The sequence below is a fragment of the Phocoena phocoena genome, chromosome 12 (assembly GCF_963924675.1).
Source record: "Phocoena phocoena chromosome 12, mPhoPho1.1, whole genome shotgun sequence".
NCBI classification, from domain to species: Eukaryota; Metazoa; Chordata; class Mammalia; order Artiodactyla; family Phocoenidae; genus Phocoena; species Phocoena phocoena.
In genome coordinates, this window is record NC_089230.1 from 27,801,199 (window position 1) to 27,822,700 (window position 21,502).

Genomic DNA, 21,502 nt, shown 5'->3' on the forward strand with positions numbered 1-21,502 from the left:
TCTAGGATCTTTATATTTTTAACTCATATTTAGGTCTGTGATTATTTTGAGTTATTTTTTTTAATATGATGTGATGTAGAGGTCTAATTTTATTCCATTTGCATATGGCTGTCTAGTTGTCCCAGCACCATTTATTGAAAAGAGTATTCTTTCCCCATTGAATGGTCTTTACACTGTTGTCAAAAGACTTTACTCTTAAAAGCAGAATATATTTATGTCATTTCTCATCTGTTACATCCAGAATAATAAATTTTTACCAGGTACCTAAGTTTTTGCTTCCCTAAATCCCATCTAGATTTTTATATTGTTGAAGATTTATTCCTTTTTTTTCCATTAACAGTCTTTAAACAAATATTTATCGAATGCATACCAAGTGTGTGTGTGCGTGTGTGTGTGTGCATGTGTGTGTGTGTGTGAGAGAGAGAGAGACCATGTGCGCACATGGAGAATACAACAGTGAATAAGAACATTCTATTGTAGGGAGACAAATAACAAAAAAGGAAATAAGATGATTTCAGCAAGAAGTGATGTGAAGAAAATAAAATAGGCCCATGGGACAAAGAATGACTGGGGGAAGTTATACTCTAAAGGATGATCATGGAAGGCCTCTCTGAGAGAAATACTTGACAAGGAGCTAGTCCTGTCCTGCAAAAGTCCTCATCTAGGAATAAAACTGGCATGCTGGAGGAGCAGAAAGAACACCACTAAGCTTAAGTGGGATAGTGAGCCAGCAAGGAGGAACAGTGTTTCCTGACAAGTTGGAGAGAAAATCAGGAGATCAGGCGTGCCTTTTAAAGGGCCTTGTAAGCATGGTAATGTAGGGGAGGAAAAACTTTACCTTCTAGTTTCTGTGGCTATTCTAAGGATTAAGTTGGCATAGACAGATTAACAGGAGAAAAAATACAATTTTAATTACATACATACATGAGCTCCATGGAGTTATGGTATTCCAAAGGCTGCCGGGTAACTGAGGCTTATATACCATCCTGAGCCTAGAAAAGGGATGGAGAGATCTGGGGCTTCAGAGGCAGAATGCAATTCAAGGGAAGGTGAGAGGAGGAACTGGTTAGTAGACAAGGTTACCCTGCCATGCAGATAAGTGTCTCAGGTGAAAAAGTTGTCCCTGATGACAGCTCTTTTCCTGGTATAGTCGATCCCCTTTCTAGTATATTGGGTTGGTCAAAAAGTGCGTTCGAAAAAAAAAAAAAAAAAAAGTGCGTTCGGATTTTTCCATAACATCTTAGGAAAAACCTGAACAAACTTTTCTTTTTTTTGAGAAAGGCCAGTGAACCTTTTTTTTTTTTTTTAACACAACTAACTAAATTTATTTATTTATTTTTGGCTGCATTGGGTCTTTGTTGCTGTGCACAGGCTTTCTCTAGTTGCGTCGAGCAGAGGCTACTCTTCGTTGCAGTACGCAGACCTCACATTACAGTGGCTTCTCTTGCTGCGGAGCATGGCCTCTAGGTGTGTGGGTTTTAGTAGTTGTGGCATTCGGGCTCAGTAGTTGTGGCTCACGGGCTCTAGAGCACAGCCTCAGTAGTTGTGGCACACGAGCTTAGTTGCTCCGTGGCATGTGGGATCTTCCCAGACCAGGGCTCAAACCCGTGTCCCCTGCATTGGCAGGCGGATTCTTAACAACTGCACCACCAGGGAAGTTCCCCGAAAGAACTTTTTGGCCAGCCCACTATATTTCCCTTACAAAAGGGTAACTTCCACTCTGTTTTCAGAACTCCTGTGTCTAAAGTTTCTCAAAGTAATCCTTATACCAAAGAGACATATTTTGGGGTGGCATATTCTGCTATCCTTCTTTAAGGAGTTTAGGATGTTGATTTAATTAGAGAAACAAGTGATTAAGATGTTAAGCTAGAGAGAATGTGAGAATAGATTTTAAAAGGAGAGTAAGGGTCTCAGTTCAAGAAAGAGGAGATTGTGGCCTGGACTAGGATGGTATTAAAAGATAAACTGAGGCATATTAAACATTTTAAGAGGGTTTTTGGAGCAAAAAATGATTCGAATTGGGCAGGGCCAAGCCAGATATCATTAGAAGCATTTCACCAACAGGAGCTGGGGAAAGACTTCTATAGAGAAAAGGCAGAAGCAAAACAAGGAAATTATTGATAGGCTATAGTTTAAAGCCTAGTTGGCTGTTGTGATTAGTTGTCCTTAGGTTTCAATTTTGCAACCTTGAAGTATTTACAGGCTTAGATTTTGTGGTCATAGGCTACCCTGGCATTAGTGCCACCTCAGTCTAATGGTCCCCTTGATTAATTACCTTAACAATGATAATAATGGAAATGCCAGCAATGCACAGATTTGGGATATATTTTGGACGTAGATTCAACAAAACTTGGTGATGGATTAGATGTGGTGTAAGAGAAAGAAATTAGAAATAACTTCTATGTTGCTGCTTTCAGCAGCTGTGTAGCAGTGCTTTTTAATGAGGTGAGGAATACTGGAGTGGAGTTTTCAATATGACCATAGCTGAGAAGTAGGCAATTGGATATATGAGTCTTAAGCTCAGGGGAGAAGTCAGGGCTAAAGTCCTTTTTGTTCTAAACTGTCAGATTTGGTAAGATCACCTGGGCAGAGATTATAGCTAAATACCTGAGGTCCTGGTCCAGGAGAGGGTATGTCAGAAAATCCCAGAGGAAGTATTTTAAGAAAGAGGAGTGATACACAGTCACATGCTACTGAGAGAAAGAGTAAAATGAGGACAATATCAGGCACGGTGGTGTCCTCTGGTTACCTAGATGAGTGCTGTTTCAGTAAGTGGCTGAGACAAAAGCACAGTTGAAGTGAGTTGAAGACAGAATGGGAGAATATAAAGCAGAGACTGTGTAGGCCATTCTTTTAAGACATTTTAACTGGGGAGCAGAGAAGCAGCAACTGGAGGGGAACATTAGATGGACAATATTAAAGCATATTTATTTGCTGATGGGAATGATTCAATGGTGATGGAGAAGTTGATAATGTCCCATGGAGGTGATAATTGCTGGACTCAAGTCCTAGAAAATGTGAAAGGGGATGTAATCCTGAATACCAATGGAGAAACTAGCCTTCAGAGAAGGGTGTTTTCATCCTTTCTGATAGGCACATAGGTAGAAAGTATGGGTAGATGCTCAGATACAGATTTGATGATGGGAAGATAAAAGAGTTCTCATCTGATTACTTCTGAGATAGTAATTGGTATTAGAAGTCTGTTACATTGCTCTGAATTTCAGTTGCCCTGGACTACTCACACATAAATTTATAATTTACAAATTTCCTTGCACTTTCCTTTGTTTAGGATTGGACTGAAGCATACCAGAAATGGTATGAGTCTATTTCCATTAAGCTTTGTATGATTCCTCACAAATGGAATTTGTCTGTTTTTCTCGTGTTCTCAGACATATTTATTCATACCTGGCATGTTATAAAATTGGGCTTATTCTGCCTTAAATTGTAATTAATTTTGCCTGTCTTTTCCAGAATTAAATTATGAATTCCCTCAGGGAGGAACAACGCTTTTCTTTCTTCCCTCTCCCTCCCCCTCCTCCCCTCTCTCCCTTCCATCTTTCCTTCTTTTTAAGTTTTACATGGTATTGCTTCCACCTCTAATCTTTACACGTCTGAATTTCCACACGCCTCTGGAAGCTTCTGGAAGCCAGGGGACTTCATCTTTTTTTTTTTCAATTATTGATATCATCTACCCTAAATGAATGTAAATGTAACCAAGCTAAAGTTTATTGAAGAGTGCTATAAAGGTGAAGTAATGGTCTGTATTATAGTTTAAACTATCTTGGAGCATATTATTCACTGAAAAATAAAAAGGTTTAAAAAAATAAAGACTCGAATGAAAATAAGTTTTTAAAACTTCTTTAAAAAAAACTATTTTGACAGTATTTGGAAGACTGGCTTGGCTGTAGGAGTAGCACAAGCTACAATAGGCCACGAAAAGAAATTATGGACTTTTGTTACTGGATATCTTAGAAAACAGGAAGAACCTTTGTTTTAGGAAAAACCAGTTTTCTTCCCGTCTCTCTCACTCTCACACTCCTACCACACTCCGACATTTCTGACATCAGAGGTGGCGGGGTTTCCCTCATCAGCCAGTTCTGAGACACCAGCTGGGTGAACTGCAACTTAATTCTGACACTGTCTACCTGAAGATAGCATCAAATCCTACAAATTAAAGGCTCAGTCGCACAAGCCTGCCCCCCTCACCCCGCTTCAGGCGCCAGTTGCGAGTCCAGGTTACTTGTGCTTCTGACCAATCAGCTATAAATCGAGATTGCACCCACCCACTCCTTGGGTTTGATTGATTTGCTGAAGCAGCTCTCAGGACTCAAGAAAACAGTTTACTTGCTATCTATCAGGTTATTATAAAATGATATGATAAAGGATGGACGTCCAGGTGGAAGAAATGCATAGAGCAAGGCATGTGGGAGGGGGCATGGTCCTTCCTTGCCCTCCTCTGGGTGTGACATTCTCCCAGCACGTCCCTGTGCTCACCATCCTGGAAGCTCTGCGAACCCCATATTGTCGGGATTTTTATGGTGACTTCAGGTAGGCATGGTCAGTTATTAACTCCATTTCCAGCCCCTCTCTCCCCCCTGGAAAATGGAGAGTGGGCCTGAAAATTCTAAGCTTCTCATCATTTCTTGGTCTTTCTGGTGATCAGTCCCATCTAGAAGCCCACCAAGAGTCACTTCCCTAGAACAAAAGACATTCCTATCACCTAGGAAATTCCAAGAGATTTTGGAGCTCAGCTTCAGGAACCAGAGTCAAAGATAAAATATGAGGACAAGAGATGCTCCCAGTGCTCTTATCAATTAGGAAACCGCAAGGGTTTCGGGAGCTCTGTGCCAGGAACCGGGAGCAGAGACCTATATTTATATATTCTTTTCTATTATTTCGCACTCCTGTTTCTAGATTTAAATAGGAGTATTAAACCATGTAAATTAATGAGTTTCTTACTTTTAAGCCCATTATTCTGTAATTCTTATCATCAAAAAGTTACTTACATTTGAGAAGTCTTGAATACAAATACCACCTTAAATTTGGGTAAGGTTTTAAAACATGCACTGTTTTCATATGTATTAATGCATTTGGCTTCTGTGTAGTTCTTATTAGTGCTACACCAGCCACTTACTAAAGAAAGGTAGACGAAACCTGTTCCTTACCCTCAAGAAGATTACAGTCTGATGGATGATAACTAACAGTGTAAGTAATCGTACTAAAGTGTTACCAGTGCCATAGTACTAGAAGATGTGGGGTTAGTGGAGAGACAAAGGAGGGGGAGGTAAGTTCTATTGGGAGAGTCTGAAAGGCTTTTCGTACACGGTATAATACTTGAGGGAAAGCTTGCAGAAGGAGTTGGTATCCACAAGGCAGATGGAGCCAGGAAGGAAGCCCATTCCAGGAAACAGGAACAGCATGAACTAAGTCACAGAGACATGCAACAACCTGGCATGTCTGGGGAGCTGTATGCAATTTGTTGTAGCTGGAACATAGGAGATGGAGCAGTAAGGTGGGAAAGCTAGGTAGTTGTTATAATATAGAAAGCTTTGTATGCCATACTAAAAAGTATGGATTTTATCCAGTGGAACAGTTGATGATGGGTTTTAAACAGAAGTGGTGCTCAATAAAATTAGCATTTTAGAAAAATCATCCTGGTAGCGGTATAGAAGGAGAATTAGAGAAGAGACAAGAGATAGGAAAACAAATCAGGAGACTATTGCAGCAGTAACACTAACTGTGGAGTAGTGGCATCAGATGCCAGAGCACCTGATTGACTTGATGAGTGACTCTGTGTGAAGCAAGAGGAAGCAGTCCAAGGTGATGCCCATCTGTCTGGCTGGGGCAGCTGGGGGGCTGGTGATATCTTTCCCTGAGGAAGTGAACAGCAGGGGAAAGGTTAATTTGGTTTTGAACTTACCAATCAGAAGAGTCTTATTGCGTTGGCCAAAAGTTCGCGGTTTTCCATAAGATCGTGCGGAAAACCCCGAACGAACTTTTTGGCCAACCCAATATATTGAAGAATCATCAGCATAAAAGGCAGATGAAGCAGTGAAAACAAACATTACTGCCCAAGATAGCCATGTATTGTGAGGGAAGAAGAGGGCCCAGTGTGTCTAGCAAACAACACTCATAGGCAGTGGCAGGATCACCAACAGAAAAATGGTTTCCCAGAAACAGGAGAGTTATTGACAAGGACAGCTATCTTAGAGGCCTCAATGAATCCGCTAAATTTGATCATTTGAAGTCCACGATGACTTTAACTTCAGTTTTAGTGTTCTGATGGATAAAAGCTTTGTTGTACTGCTTGAAAGTGAACGGTTGAGGTATATGGATAGCAGTTATGTGCTATTTTTCAAGAAATTTAACTTTCAATGAAGCATAAGGAAATTATGGAATCACAGTGAGAATTTGTTTTCTATTTTTATACTAAAGTAGAAAGGTTTATGCTTATAGCCTTTAGGCAAACAGCCAGTAGAGAATTTGGAAGTAGAATTGGGAAGAGTTTTAAGGATATCCCCAAGGGGGACAGATGGAGGGATTAATCTTGAATGGAAGGTTACCTCTTTCTCTGACATTAGGAGAAACAGAAAGGTAGGTGCAAGAGGTATGTTCTTGGAAGTGAGGATTTCGGGGGCTCCAGCACCAAATTTTCTCTCTGGAGTAAGGAAATACACTAAGAGAGAAAGGAGGTAAAGGTTTGTTATTGCAAGATGCATCGAGGTAAATTGGCTTTCCCTAAGGCATATTACTGCTGGATAAGTGGTTTGAACCAGGACTAGATCTTAATTTTGAGCTTCTCACAGAGGAATATATCAGTAATCTTTGAACCACCAGTCCTTGGTATATGTATCAAGGGTTCAAAAAATCTTGATTAAATATTACAAAGTAAAACTTTGTTATGACTGATCCCAATTAGAATTCTAGTTTAGTTAATACAGCATTGGTGAACTGATTTGGGGGAGATTTTCTAGCACGTTACCTCACTGTAAAAATTTCTCTTTAATAGTAACAGTGTTTCTTTCTAATCCCTCACTTCACTGTCCCAACTTGCAAGGAAATTATCTGGGGCCTAGAGATCATGTTGTATTTCTCTTTATGACACCATAGCCAACTCATTTCTTAGGTTTTACTAACCTAGATATCACAGAAATGTAAGCTGCTTTTAGAACTTATGTTATGAGATGTTAAGAGACCTGCTTCAGATAACTTGAATCTCACTCTGGCTCAAGTTTTCTGTTTAACTTGTTTTGTAATATTGGGATTTTAATTTTTACAACACACATATAACTTGCAACAAAACATTTCCTACATACTGTCTAGGTTTTTGAACTGTCTTCAAATTAAAGTATTATCTGCGTTGTTGTTCAAATTTAGTTCAAAAAATAGACAGTTGTCTGGAGGACGTGGGACAAATTTGTTAACATACACATACAGACAGTATTAATATCTTTTCCGTTATCATTTAAAACCATTTGAAGTGTCTTCACAAGTTGAACCTTTAAAAACAGTTCTTCAGGTGAATATAGCATATAAAGTCAGCTGAAATGATTAGACTTGTAAGTGTATATTGGAAATCAGTGTTATATATCTCCCAGTGGTTTTACAATTTAGTCACTAAAAGGTAAACTATTGATGGCCTGTTTAGTTTTGTGCATTCAATTTTAGGTTAGAGCAATGACTTTTTTAACATGAAAATTAACCCCCTCCTAGAGAATTAGTATTTGCATATTTTACACAAAACTATTTATATCCAGAAAGAGTAGGCAAAACAGTTTTGTGATTAACTTGGCAGTTCTAGGTGTTTTTTTTTTTCTTTTTCTCTATTATGAATTTCCTTAAATTTTTATGCTTTTCTTTTTACACAGTATGGAGGTATTAAACTGACTTTGGCAGACTGTGGTTTTTGCATGAAGCAAGCAGAAAAGTGTGTTGTAAAAAGAGGATAGATTGTTGTAGGGTAGACTATCTTAGCCAACCTTTCTGTTGTTGTAAAATTATTAAGCAATTCTTTTCCACAGCATATATTTCAAAAATAGATATTGCTTCACTGTATTTAATGGTTGTTATTATTTTTCTTCCTTTAAATGAAGTAGTGAATATGTGTAAGCTAGCTTTGAAAATACTTGGAGTTCTAATTTCAAATCACTATAATAATTAACAGTTATCCCAGCCTTAGAAACTGACTCATCTGCTCTGTTAGGTTGCCACTTACCACTTCATGGACATTCAAATAGTCTCTAAGAAATGTGTCCTTGCGCTTCCCTGGTGGCGCAGTGGTTGAGAGTCCGCCTGCCGATGCAGGGGACACGGGTTCGTGCCCCGGTCCAGGAAGATCCCACATGCCGCAGAGCGGCTGGGCCCATGAGCCATGGCTGCTGAGCCTGCATGTCAGGAGCCTGTGCTCCGCAACGGGAGAGGCCACAACAGTGAAAGGCCCGCATAGCACCAAAAAAAAAAAAGAAAAGAAATGCGTCCAGAAAGAGCAAATTATAAAAATGCTTAGGAAAAACATGTAATTGTAGATTATAGTTGAGGTTTTTTAACAGCATTTTACTTAAAAAGAGTGGCAAGTCTTTCTGTTTGAGTGGAGGCATTTAAGTATCCTCTTCTAGCTTTCTTGGTATCCATTTTTGTTTTAACACAAGTAAATTAAGGCAGATTGTGTGTGTGTGTGTGTGTGTGTGTGTGTGTGTGTGTGTGGTGTCCAGCATACACCTGTTCTTTTGCACCAGATTTCAAAATGCTTTGTTTGACACGTAGGATAAAAATTTTTAAGAACACAGAAGTAAAACTGAAAAATGATTCTAAAAAGAGAAGTGGATTAAATAGTTAAGTGATAAATATGTCATTTTGTATATAGTACTTCCATTTAAAAGCATAGCATTCTGAAAAATTTACTGCATCTTCTTACTGCATTACATATTTTTAATTACCCTTACTTGTAGTGATGTTAATGATAACTAATATTTATATGGCACTTGATTTGTATAGCACTTCAGGTTCCCTTTACCAACGTACTTTGTTTAATCTATTTCATATTTAATATGTTATTTAGTGCTTTATGGTTAGCCTATGTGAATAGCTCTTTATAATACCAGTTCATTGTTACTGCTCTTCAGGTACACTTCCTTTGACGCATACGTACTATTTTTATTATCTCCATTTAAAGATGGAAAGTGAAGTTCAATGATGTTAAGTGATAGCATTGTTACTTTAGCTGTTGTATCAATATAGTCAACTTTAATTTTGGTCAATGTTTAATAATGGCTCCTTACAGAATTTTTCTAGCTGGATAATTTTTCTTAGCATTGATGTAGTATTTGACCCCATCTAACTACTTTGAAAAATATTTTTATTTTTTATAAGATGATACCACAACAGTTTAGGAACCTTAGAACTATATTATCATCTGGTCTTAATTGACTTTTTCACCAAATTATCTTTCCTTCAAGAGAAAAACTTAATCTAAGATATACCATTTACTATCACTGTTTGAAAGAAGGGAAGCATTTACAAACATTATGTAAATAATGAGTCAGATAAAGGGCATGTAACCACAACCCAGTACTACTGTATACAGAACACCAAAAGGGAATTTTTAAATACTAATGCAGTAGAAGTCCTCTGTGTAGTTTTGGTTATTGCAAAAAAAAAGAGAGGGGCTTCCCTGGTGGCGCAGTGGTTGAGAGTCCGCCTGCCGATGCAGGGGACATGGGTTCGTGCCCCGGTCCGGGAGGATCCCACATGCCGCGGAGTGGCTGGGCCCGTGAGCCATGGCCGCTGAGCCTGCGCGTCCGGAGCCTGTGCTCCACAACGGGAGAGGCCGCAACAGTGAGAGGCCCGCATACCGCAAAAAAAAAAAAGAAAGGAGCTATTTTCATCTATTGATATTTACATACCATAAACTATCATTTAACAGTTTGTTAATTCACAGATTACTTTTGAAACTGTTTCAAAATTTTTTTTGAAAATTAGATCATATTTTATCGTGCTTTTTGAAAGTGATAAAAATAATAAGATAAATGAATGATTAATAATGAGTGACTAGATCACTGCTGAAATTGTTTGAGCTACAAAATGAATTTACTAGACATTTAAAACTTTTTTTGTGACATGTATTTTTCTACAGTAGCTGTAGTTATAATGTTGCACTTGTTATTCTTTTCATTTCTGTGAAACTATTGTACTCAGACAACTAGTAGGATTTTTGTGTTGTAGAACATTGTATTTACTTACAGAAATTTTGCTTGTTCATTATTTTAGTTGTTCTTTGACATTGTCTTAAGAATGAGATTTTTTGATGCAGTGGAAACTATTTCACTTGGCAAGTTAGGCTGCAGCTGTGTTATCTATGTCACCATGATGTATATAAACATGAATATTACAGGTGTTTTCTGTGCAGTCTGAAAAGGAAGTACCTGATATTTCAAAAATGCTAAAGAAATGTGGGTGTGAAACATTTTAACCCTTTCTTAATTGAAAGCAGTCAAGAAGTCACTTTTATTTTTCACATTTTGTTTGGCATAACTTTTAAGACCACTCTGAGTTACTAATAAAGTCAATTCCATGCTAAGCAAACTTGTTTTCAAAGTAAGGCAGATCGACTTTCATATAGTTACGCTTTCACTACCACTGTATTCCTTCTTTGATAAAAACTATTCTGTAAAATCTTTAAAGTTTTGTAAACTCTTAAAAACTAAGCATATAAATCATTGCCACTCCTTTTGACAAGTGTCCTGGTTTGCATCGTAAGCAACTATTTCTCATCCAGTTTTTGCATCAGTAACCCAGGAAATTACGCTTTCGTTTCTGATTTGCCTTTCCTATTACAGGTTAACAAAAATCTCTCGTTTACTTCAGTATCGGCCTCCTCACAACAGTCGAAGTCAAAACAATCAAACGTGCTGGACGCTCATCAGATTCTGCGTCAGTTTGGTTTCACTCAAACTGGTGAGCCCCTTTCTTACTTTGACTGTTCTTTCAATGTTCAGATTCTGTTTTTTAATGGATATCATTTATTTCACTTCAGAAATCTGGCTCATAGAGTTGTAATGGTCAGTTTTCACACCTGATGAATTATATTCCAGCATTTTTTCTTTCTAAATTATTTCAAAAGCAAATTTGAATTTGGTAATTTTAATAGTAGACACTCCCAACCTCTATTCTATTGAGCAGATAATAATTTAAAGGTAGCAAAACATGTGAGTTTTAAACATGTATAATATAAAATCTGATTCAGTTTCCCTTGGGTAAAGGAACCATAGTTTATGGATAATCACATTTTGTAATTCATTTCAAGGAAAGCCTACATAAAATGCATTTTGGCAGAAACAGAATACATCCTGCCAGTACTATCGTGTTTCTTTAAAATTAGAAAATTAAGAAAATATGCAAAGAAGCTAGTTATTAAAATGTATATCAATCACAGAGTTGAACCATACAACTGCAAATTTTTAGGCTAATGTTTTAAATTAATTTGAATAAGGTTTTCAGAGGATATCAAAGAAAAAGCATCTAGGTGAGAAATGTGTATTTTTGGTATTGAAAGATGACTATTTGTATTCATTAGCTTTAGGTTTTTTATGGTATTTTTTCTGCTATTGAAGTCTTTTAGAAAGATGAGACAGCTGAGAATAGCAAAACAGTTGTCTTTGACAGAGAGTTATAAGAAGAAGAAGAAACTTGAGCTTGAAAAGATCAACATACTTTATTTAGAAATTTAGGAACAATATTACTTTTCTACTTTGAAGGTATTTGGAGTTTACATGTGCAAGTTATTTTAATATTGCTACATTTTAATATCACTGAGTTACGTATTACAGTGGGAAAATACTTGGCGCAGGAACTCTTATGTTCAGTCTGGCTGTGCCTTTTATTATCCTTATTACCTGCAAATGTTAGAATCTTCATTTTAAAACTAGAAATGATGTTTGCATTATATATTGTTGAAGTTCAAATCACGAAGCACATATGAAAGTACTCTATAAGCATAAGATACTATATGAGTGTAACATACTTATCTCGTAAACAGGATGAGTGTGTACATTAGCTTTGAAAATACTTTGAGTTCTAATTTTAAATCACTATAATAATTAACAATTATCCCAAACCTTAGAAATTTTAAATTTCTAGTGTTTCAGATACCGCTAGAAGTTAGAGGAATAGCTTTGTTCTTGTGTACAGTGGGGGGCTCACCGAGGCTGCTCCTGTAGACACATTCCCTGCACCCTAACTCGATACTTGGTTTGCCTTCAGACCGCGTCATTTTAATGACTAGGAGGGAGGGAACCTGTCTCCACCACTTGATCCCTATCTTTCTGCTGAGGTCTAAAATTCTTCCAGGAACAAATCTTTCCTTCCACATTTCAGGATTAAGGGGATAGAACATAAATGTCTGATTGAGTTAGCAGATTGATTAAAGTTCATTCAAGTAGTGTCTTAAGTTTATCAACCAACAAGGTGTAGATAATAGATATAAAATTCTTTTTCTGTAAACGGAAAGAGCAGAGAGGATAGATAGGAAGGCCTTTGAAATGGAAGAGCGATTGCCACCATGACAGATAAAGACTAAAGATAAAGAATAAAAGGAAAGCCCGATATGATAAAGGCAAGCCTTGCAAACTTCACAATTATACGTAAGATTGGCTCTATTTACCTTCAGCTTTCCGTGGCCATATAGGCCTTGAGTGGGCCTTTTAAATCATGCATGTCCCTTGCATGCAAGGGCATTACCATTAAGCCATGTAATACATGGTAAGAATGCTTTGCTTGATTTTTAGTTATTAATATGCCTGACCTCATTTTAAGGCATATCCTTCCTATAAAATTTATTGAGATATTTCTGTATAGAAGAGTTATAAAAGCAGACTGTGTAGTCCTTTGCAAAATGGCCAAATCCATCTTATTTATTAAGAAGCCAATCTTTGTGGAAAAAAATCCTGCCTTAGGAAACAGGTGAACTAGTTTCTACACCTGACTTCACTTCTGAATGACTATAGAATCTTTAGTAATTTCTTCAGGCCTCAGTTTTCTCATCCCTGTAGGTAAATGAGGGATCTGGATTTGGTGAGTTTCTGTCTTAAAAATTCTGTGAGTCTATTCAATATTCAAACCAGTTTTAAAAGGGGATAAATAGTTAAGTGTTCTTGACTGTATAAATAATCTATTAGAATCTGAAATGAAGGACTATGGAAACAATGTAGATAGGATGTTTAAAAATAAAAATCTTACTGAAAAGCTATCAGCTTTTGGCTTTGTACGGTGTAAAGAAAGACTATTTACACAGAACTAGTCAATATGGGCCCACTGGCCTTCATGCAAGAGGCTTAAGAGGAAGGGTTGATTTGATATATATTATATATAAGTGAGTTTATATGCTGGAAGACAAGACCCAGAAGTGCATTTACGGTCTGCTGTGACTTCTATTGACCTTATTCAAGGTGAGTTCTGGGTAATGGAGACTGCTAGAAAAGTAAGACTTTTTTCCTTGGTTTATATTCTTCAGAGTTTCTAGAATACTATCTTTATTCATTCTAAAATCATTTTAAGTGGCTACTTTGTTTAAGTCCCTTTCTTAAGGATATGGACTAAATATGGCAGTCTCTGCCCTCAAGGAACTTTGGTTGGGAAGACAAATGAGCACGCAACAAATTATGTCAGAGTGTGATAAATTCTAAAATCACAGTATAAACAAAGTGTCACTGAAATATAGAGGGATAAAGCAGCTGAGCGATTTCTCATACTTTACATGTCCACGCAGAACTCTTGCCCCCAAACTGTTCCTCCACTTCCCCTGCCCCACACCAGGTCTTCCCACCCAGCACTCCGGCACATGTACCCAGTCATTTAGGTTGACCCAGAAGCCATTCGGGATCCCTCTTCTCCCTCCACTTCCCTGCTTTTACTCCTGTCCCTTAGCTTATTCTCCCCACAGCAGACAATGTGATTCTCTGAAATATAAATTAGATCCTGTTACTTCCCTGCTTAAAACTCTTAAAAGGGTTTCTGTGGCGGTCAGAATGAGTTCCAGAGTCCTTATAATACCTTCCAAGGTCTCGCCTCTGTCTTTGTCATCGGCCTCATCAGCAGATGGGGATGCAGGAGGGCACGCTGAGCCGAGAGGCAGGCAACTAAACAAACAACTGGAAGCGAGCTTGACTTGGCCAGGCAGTGGTTTGAATCTTAGGTTAGCTGGAGGAAATGGTGAGATGGAAGTGTTTAGGAAGAACTGAGTTGCAAAGTAGATTGGGGTCAAACTGTGCCCTACTGAGGAATTCACATTTTATTCTCTAGATAAAATAGAGCTATCCAAAGGTATGAAGATGAAAGGGAAATGATAAAATATGTTTCTAAAAAATACAGCTCAGGCTTCCCTGGTGGTGCAGTGGTTGAGAGTCCGCCTGCCGATGCAAGGGACGCGGGTTCGTGCCCCGGTCTGGGAAGATCACACGTGCCACAGAGCGGCTGGGCCCGTGAGCCATGGCCGCTGATCCTGCGCCTCCGGGGCCTGTGCTCCACAATGAGAGAGGCCGCAACAGTGAGAGGCCCCCGTACCGCAAAAAATAAATAAATAAATAAATAAAATAAAATAAAATAAAAAATACAGCTCGTGTCTTAGTGAGGGATGGGTTAGAGAGGAAAAGAGCTGGATACAACTCTTATGAGATACTTATTTTAGGAACTTTTCATTAGGCTTTTGCTCTAGGTTCTTAATGAACAAAATAATAAATCAGCTAATTTTATTAAAATTAAAACCATAAATCTTTTCTGAGTAATTTGTATAAGAAAGAAAGTTATAAAATTATATTTGTCAATTATACCTTTATAAAGCTGGAAAAAAAGGACATTTTAATTTTAACATTTTAGATTAAATTGTAGGTTAGAGTTCATAAATGTCTCACCATATGGTGAACATGTTGTACTGCATCTCAAAACTGTTTCCAAACTTCCTTAGTATAATGAAGAAAATCTATAAAACAACAACAGTAACTTCTATTTGTATCAAAATTTATTTATATACATCTTCATTTGATCCTCAACAAAACCCTCTGAGAAGTAGGGTAAACATTAAAATCATAGAGTGTAAACTCTTGAGAGCTGCTAGGACCTTAAGTCTTTGACTGTCAATCCCTTTACCGTGAAACTGAGAAGCAGAAGGGCTGACGTGTCAGAGTTCACATAGCTAGTGGCATTGGTATCTAGAGCAAGATCTCATCGCGTCTAGCTCAGTACTTACCCTCACCATCCCACGCTGCCTCTGCCTTTGGCTGGAGGAGGGCACTAGTTCAGAAGTGAAGTGAACCCTCAGTGAGGCTATGCCTAGAGCCACTCCTTCATTCCTGGCCCCTTGTCCTCCCACTCTGCCCAGAGGTCCCTCTGGCCACGGGCATGTACTTTTCTTACTAGCATTGGAGGTGTGTGATATATTGCAAAGTAATAACCTGGACAGTACTATTTGGAATAGGTGTAGTTGTTAAAACTGAGGTGTCACGAAGGTATTTTCTAAGAATTAATGAAGTTATCTTTTTATCTGACCTTTAAATATAATTCTGTGTTCACCAGTTATTAGATTACTTAAAGCCTAGTTCCAGTGAAATTGTGGTATTTAGTTGCCAGTCAAATCAAGGGATTCTCTGCAGAGAAATTTTGTTCTGAGATAGTTGGTCTGAATCCCAGATCCCATTCAACTATCTTGAGAGTCCTTATTATATCAATAGTAGTAAATTTTAACATGTGGATTATTCAGTAATAAAATCAATCACAGTTATGAGGGTGGAAGTTCGAGGAAGTGCTTATCATCTTTGTATGACTATATTTGAAGGACAGCATCATTCATTTTTGTGTACTTAGTATATCTTTGCATTGCACTAAATTTAATTCATATTAATAGGTAAGTAGAGGCGTGCAAAATAAAATGATTCATTTTTATTAATATGACTATTAATGTAATCCTTATATCCTCTTTTTAAATATTTTTATTTATTTGTTTTTGGCTGCATTGGGTCTTTGTTGCTGCGCACGGGTTTTCTCTAGTTACGGCGAGCAGGGGCTACTCTTCATTGCGGTGTGCGGGCTTCTCATTGAGGTGGCTTCTGTTGTGGCGGAGCTCGGGCTCTAGGCGCGCAGGCTCAGTAGTTGTGGCACGTGGGCTCAGTAGTTGTGACGCGCGGGCTCTAGAGTGCAGGCTCAGTAGTTGTGGCACACAGACTTAGTTGCTCCGCGGCATGTGGGATCTTCCTGGACAAAACCGTGTCCCCTGCATTGGCAGGCGGATTCTTAACCACTGAGCCACCAGGGAAGTCCTATATCCTCTTTTTAAATTGTAGACTTGGAGTTTGATAGGGTGGTAGATTGTGACTTGGTTTTTAAAAGTGATCAATAGCTTCCGTCTTCTCCATATTTTGTTTGCACTCTCCATTAGATCATGTAAACATATACTAATGTTTTTTCCATATCCTAAACAGTCAAGATATTTGACTTAAACAAAATCATAAAATAATTCAGATGACTTCAGTATTGGTTGAGAGGTCTGTCAAGTTAACTTTTGTACTTCTACATGTTGGATAATATTTGAAAAACTGTATCTTTCCGTTTCTTCTGTGTGTCTTTGCCAAGTATACACTTATTCCCTTGACCAGTTCTTAAAATTAGGAGCTATTTTTCCAGTCAAATTTTAGTTTTATTGTTTTCACAATGTTAGTATTTCTTAAGGTTTCAACTTTTTATGGAGAAGTGTAAAACTTTTTAAATAATGTAACTGAAATCTATTATTTATGTGTCATAATTTCACCAGAGATTCTGTGATATCCTTATATAAACCCATTGTAGAAGGTAGATTACATGTAAGCTGGAAAAATGATGGTTCTTATATTTCAAAGGGAGAAAAAGAAAACATTTAGGCAAAAATTAGGTTAGAATGACTCAAACACAGGTGATGGTAAAAGGGGGTTTCCGTTTTAAGGAAGGCAAAATGAGTTCAAAGACTTCCTCATACTATCAGAATTGGCAGAGTTTTCTGTTAGTATTACTTAATGAACTTTAAACTATTAATTGAAAACGAATGTTTCATTGAATTCTGATTTCAAACCTCCAGAATTAGGAGACTTCAGTTCAGGTGTGGGATGAAAGGAATTAATTCACTACCAAAGATAATCTACAGAATTAACTGATTGTCTGTAGACACATGTCCTTAAATGTGCTTAATGATGCTAACCAGCCACTCTTCTGAATTCAGCACTTGTGTGTTTTGGTGAAAAAAGTACTAAACCTGGGGTCAGAAGGCCAGAAGTGTTGGGGCTGAGCTCTAATTCTGCCACTTTCCAGCTGTTATCTTGGGTAGTTTTTCTCTGCCAGTACAGTGTCTCTACTTTCTACTTCAGATGAATTTTCTACTTCATAGAATTGTGAGAATGAGATACTTTGAAATCCATAAATACTGTGAGAATAAACAACATGAAATTTTGGGGAGATTCTTTTTATATTATTATTTTTTTAACTTTGAAATCATGCAGTTTGCATTGTGGCCAAAGGAATGGAGGAAATCTTATTTTAAGACATGATTTAATAAATGTTAGAAGTGATGATGACAGAAAAAAGAACATGTCAGAGAGGCAAACATGGATTCTCAAAAGAGAATTTTGAGAAGCATGCCAAAAAAGACATTAAGATGAGGTAATTAGAAGACAGGTTTTCAAACAAATATCTCAAATATAAATAATCCACCAGAACCCACTTAACTTTTGAAACTTTGGCTTTCCACGTAAGTACTAACCAACACAAAACCCCTGGAGGTGGGAATGTTTTAATATTTGGATTTTTCTGGACACTGAGAAAAAGACCTTGATCACATGGCTTTTTTTCTTTAACACATCACTAATTTATATTCCCTTTCACAAAGAAGAGAGTTTATTTGTTAGATTTTTTTTTTTTTTTTTTTTTTTTGCGGTACGCGGGCCTCTCACTGTTGTGGCCTCTCCTATTGCGGAGCAATGGCTCCGGACGTGCAGGCTCAGCGGCCATGGCCCACGGGCGCAGCCGCTCCGCGGCATGTGGGATCTTCCCGGACCGGGGCACGAACCTGTGTCCCCTGCATCGGCAGGCAGACTCTCAACCACTGCGCCACCAGGGAAGCCCTTGTTAGATATTTTTTGTTATCAGTCTCTAAAATTGTTGTTTGATTGGTACATTAAAGATATAAGGTGCTATTTTAGTAACCAATATCAGGATTTTACTAAGTAATTCTCCAGTGATCTGAGTTAATCTACTTGTTGAAGGTTGAAACTTATCCTTACTTGTAATAAAAGTGCCTATATTTCCTGAATAATAAATGTCACTTGAATTACTGAAGTGTTTCTAACCATGTCGATAACTTAAAGTATATTCTACATATTTATCGTTTCCTAATTTAAGTATCATTTTTATCAACTCTAGTAAATGTTAATACACTTAATGAATGGTCTTCATGCACAAGGGTATGCACTTGGTCCCCATTGAGATAAGAAATTTCTTATCATGGTCCTCATTGAGATAGGAAATTTCTCCTAACACCCTCTGAGGGGAGAATATAAATGCAAGCATTTCTCCTCATATGAATCTGATGATTTGAATAAACTTAAATTTGTGCACTATTTCCTAGCCATTTATTTTGTAAGAAGCTATTTTATAGAATATTTATATGGTGTATATGGTTCTAACCTTACAATTTTATACCTTTTCCCTCTATCTGTTAACAGTAAAAAACTTACTTTAAGTTTTTCTTCTTTTTCAGTCACATTTCTCTGTGTGTGTGTGTGTGTTTGTGTGTGTTTTGTTTAAGAACCTACTAAATTTAGTTGTCAAATTATACTGTGACATTTGCCCAGTGTATTAATTTTTAAAGTAAAATAATTAACAGTGAAAAATAACAAGAAAGCAACTGAAAACCATAAACTATGAGAAATTAAAATGTCTTACTGATTTAATGAATATGAAAAATACATAATTTCTTTCTAACATAGCCAGAGTACATGCCAGATCACTGAATTTATATTTTACAGGTATTCTGATGTTTACCTTTTCCAAAGCTTTCCAATTGATGTAATAACAACTTCTTAATTTGTCTTTTTTATATTTTAAAGATTTATAGAAGTTATTTGCATATGGCATCTTTTTTAAAAGATCAAATATGAAATTTCTGAGAGTTTAGGCAAAGTTAAACAGAGCTATTGTAGTATATGTGGCTCTGAAATATGAAATCTAATCTCAGAAAAGATTTTCAGCCTCAAACTTGTGTAGCAAGGTATATAAGCTAACCACTTTTTGTCATGTATGTGACAGAAATGTAATCATTGCCATGAGTGAGGTTGAGTTTCCTGAAAGGAGTTTCTGTATTTTACTCTTGATGTTAACATTACTGTTTTTCAGGTGGAAACTATGGACTCCTTCTCCTTTCCTTTTTCTAACTAGTCAGTCTCGGAGCCCTCTCATTCCTTTCTTCTAAGTCTTTCTTAGTTCACCAATCGTCCATTTGATCTTTATGGTTTCTTTCTTGTCCTGTTTGTTCCTTTTTCCTAATATCAAAGTTCTGCGGATGTCATTATATCTTCCTAGATCTCTAAGTTCTCTTCTCTGAATTGATATTTCCTCTATGTTCAGTTTTTTCATCTGTTAATGTATCCTGTGTTTTTCTTTTATGCCAATGATTTTTCCTTTATATCTGACGATCCTTGGTGTCTGGTTTTCTTTAAATGAATCACTGGATACAAATACGGTGTCCCTCCCTCTTCTGTTGTGTAAATAACTCTATAATCTAACTGTTTTGTCACCTGAGCAGAAAGTCTATTGAGAACTTTGTATATATGGCTAAAACATATTAACTGGCAGGCTTATATTTAGGGTAGTAAACAGGTAAGATACATGAGCCCACCTGTCAGGCTGTCAGAAAGAGAATAAGCAGGACAGCAGTATCCACTCTAGAAGTCTTCACTCTGTCCAGATGGTTTGTTCAATATTATTTTTAGAGACAATGCCATTGACTTTTTTTTTTTTTTTGCTTGTGGTTAATGCTCAGCAGCATCCATTTTATGTGGAATCTGCAGCCTATTTGGCCCAAGTGTTTTACATATGAACCTTCCATTATTTCTCCTGGATTATGTTTTGTTTTGCTCCCTACCAAATATGCTGATTCTGTGTTCACAGCTCCTCTGAGTTTCATTGTCAGATTCTGTATCTACAGCAGCCCACCGTAATGTTTTCGGACAGATGTTTCTAATCACTTTTCATCTTCCGTAAATTTGTTGAAATTTCTAATCTGTTCTTTCAGGCTCACCAGTGACCTATACACATTGCTGATTCCAATGATCAGTTCTTTGTCCTTATCTTGCTTGACCTATCAGCAGCATTTGACACATTCGATGGCTTCTTAATACATTGGTTTCTGGGCCACCACGTTCTTGGTTTTTTCTCTTATCTCATTAGCTACTGCTCTTCATTCTCCTTTGCTGATTCTTCCTCTTTTCTTCCATGTCTTTTTAGACTATTCCACTGCAATCTGATCCTCTTTTATTCCCTGTACTTCACTTCCTTGATGAACTCATGACTTTAAGTAAAGCCCACACACCAGTGATTTTCAAATGTCTATCTTCAGCCCAGACCTCTTTCCTGAATTCTAGACCAGCTCAGTCCAATATGGGAACCTTCAGCCTCATGTGGCAGTTGAATACTTGAAATGTGTCTTGTGTGACTGAGGAACTAAATTTTTAATTTTTCTTCATTTTAATTTAAATTTAAATAGCCACATGTGGTCAGTAGCTATCATATTGGACAGTACAGATCTACAAAACCTACTTTGATGTAAATCTTCATTATCTGACACCAGACAAATCAGGTGTTACAATATAAAGAATGGATTACCCATTTTTTAAATTAAATACAAATAATGCTTTTAATATTAAAACTTTCCTGAAAGTATTATCCTGAAGATTTCATGATATTTCATCATCACGATTGTGCGTTGATTAACTTTAATAGAGACTCCAGAAGTTTCTTATTTTTCATATTTAAATTAGTACCACATATTCTGGAAGCACGTAGCCAAGAGGTCAGAGACACCTGAATTTAGATTCAGATTCTGTTTCTTATGCTGTGACCTGGAGCAAGTGATTTCATCTTAGTGACTTGTCATTTGAAAATAGAGGATAGGAAACTGTTTATTGCAAGTGAAAGTTTTTAAATACCAACCTATGTTTGACTTACAATGCGGTAAGAGTTATAGATAGTATCTTTATGACTATATCCAGAACTATTTTAATCATTGAACCTTTTGATTTTAAATTTACTTAACTTCCTACTAAATTTTAGAAAGAGAAATCACTATGCTCTTAGAATGAAATTTAGTGTATGTCTTACGTTAAAAATCCATATTCTTTCAGTATGTATTTTTTCAAAATACAACTTCTAGGCATACTGATTAAAACACTTCCAAGACAAAAGTAGTTTTCATTATATAATCCTGAAGTAGGAG

General features: G+C 37.1%; 1 protein-coding gene across 1 annotated transcript in view; it reads left to right on the plus strand.

Moving 5' to 3' along the window:
- AHI1 (Abelson helper integration site 1) overlaps nucleotides 1–21,502 on the plus strand; it is a 186,024-nt gene that overhangs the window by 73,026 nt on the left and 91,496 nt on the right. The window contains exon 21 of the mRNA XM_065888623.1: nucleotides 10,836–10,953. Coding sequence (XP_065744695.1) covers nucleotides 10,836–10,953 — 118 coding nt within the window. The remainder of the gene's footprint in view (nucleotides 1–10,835; nucleotides 10,954–21,502) is intronic.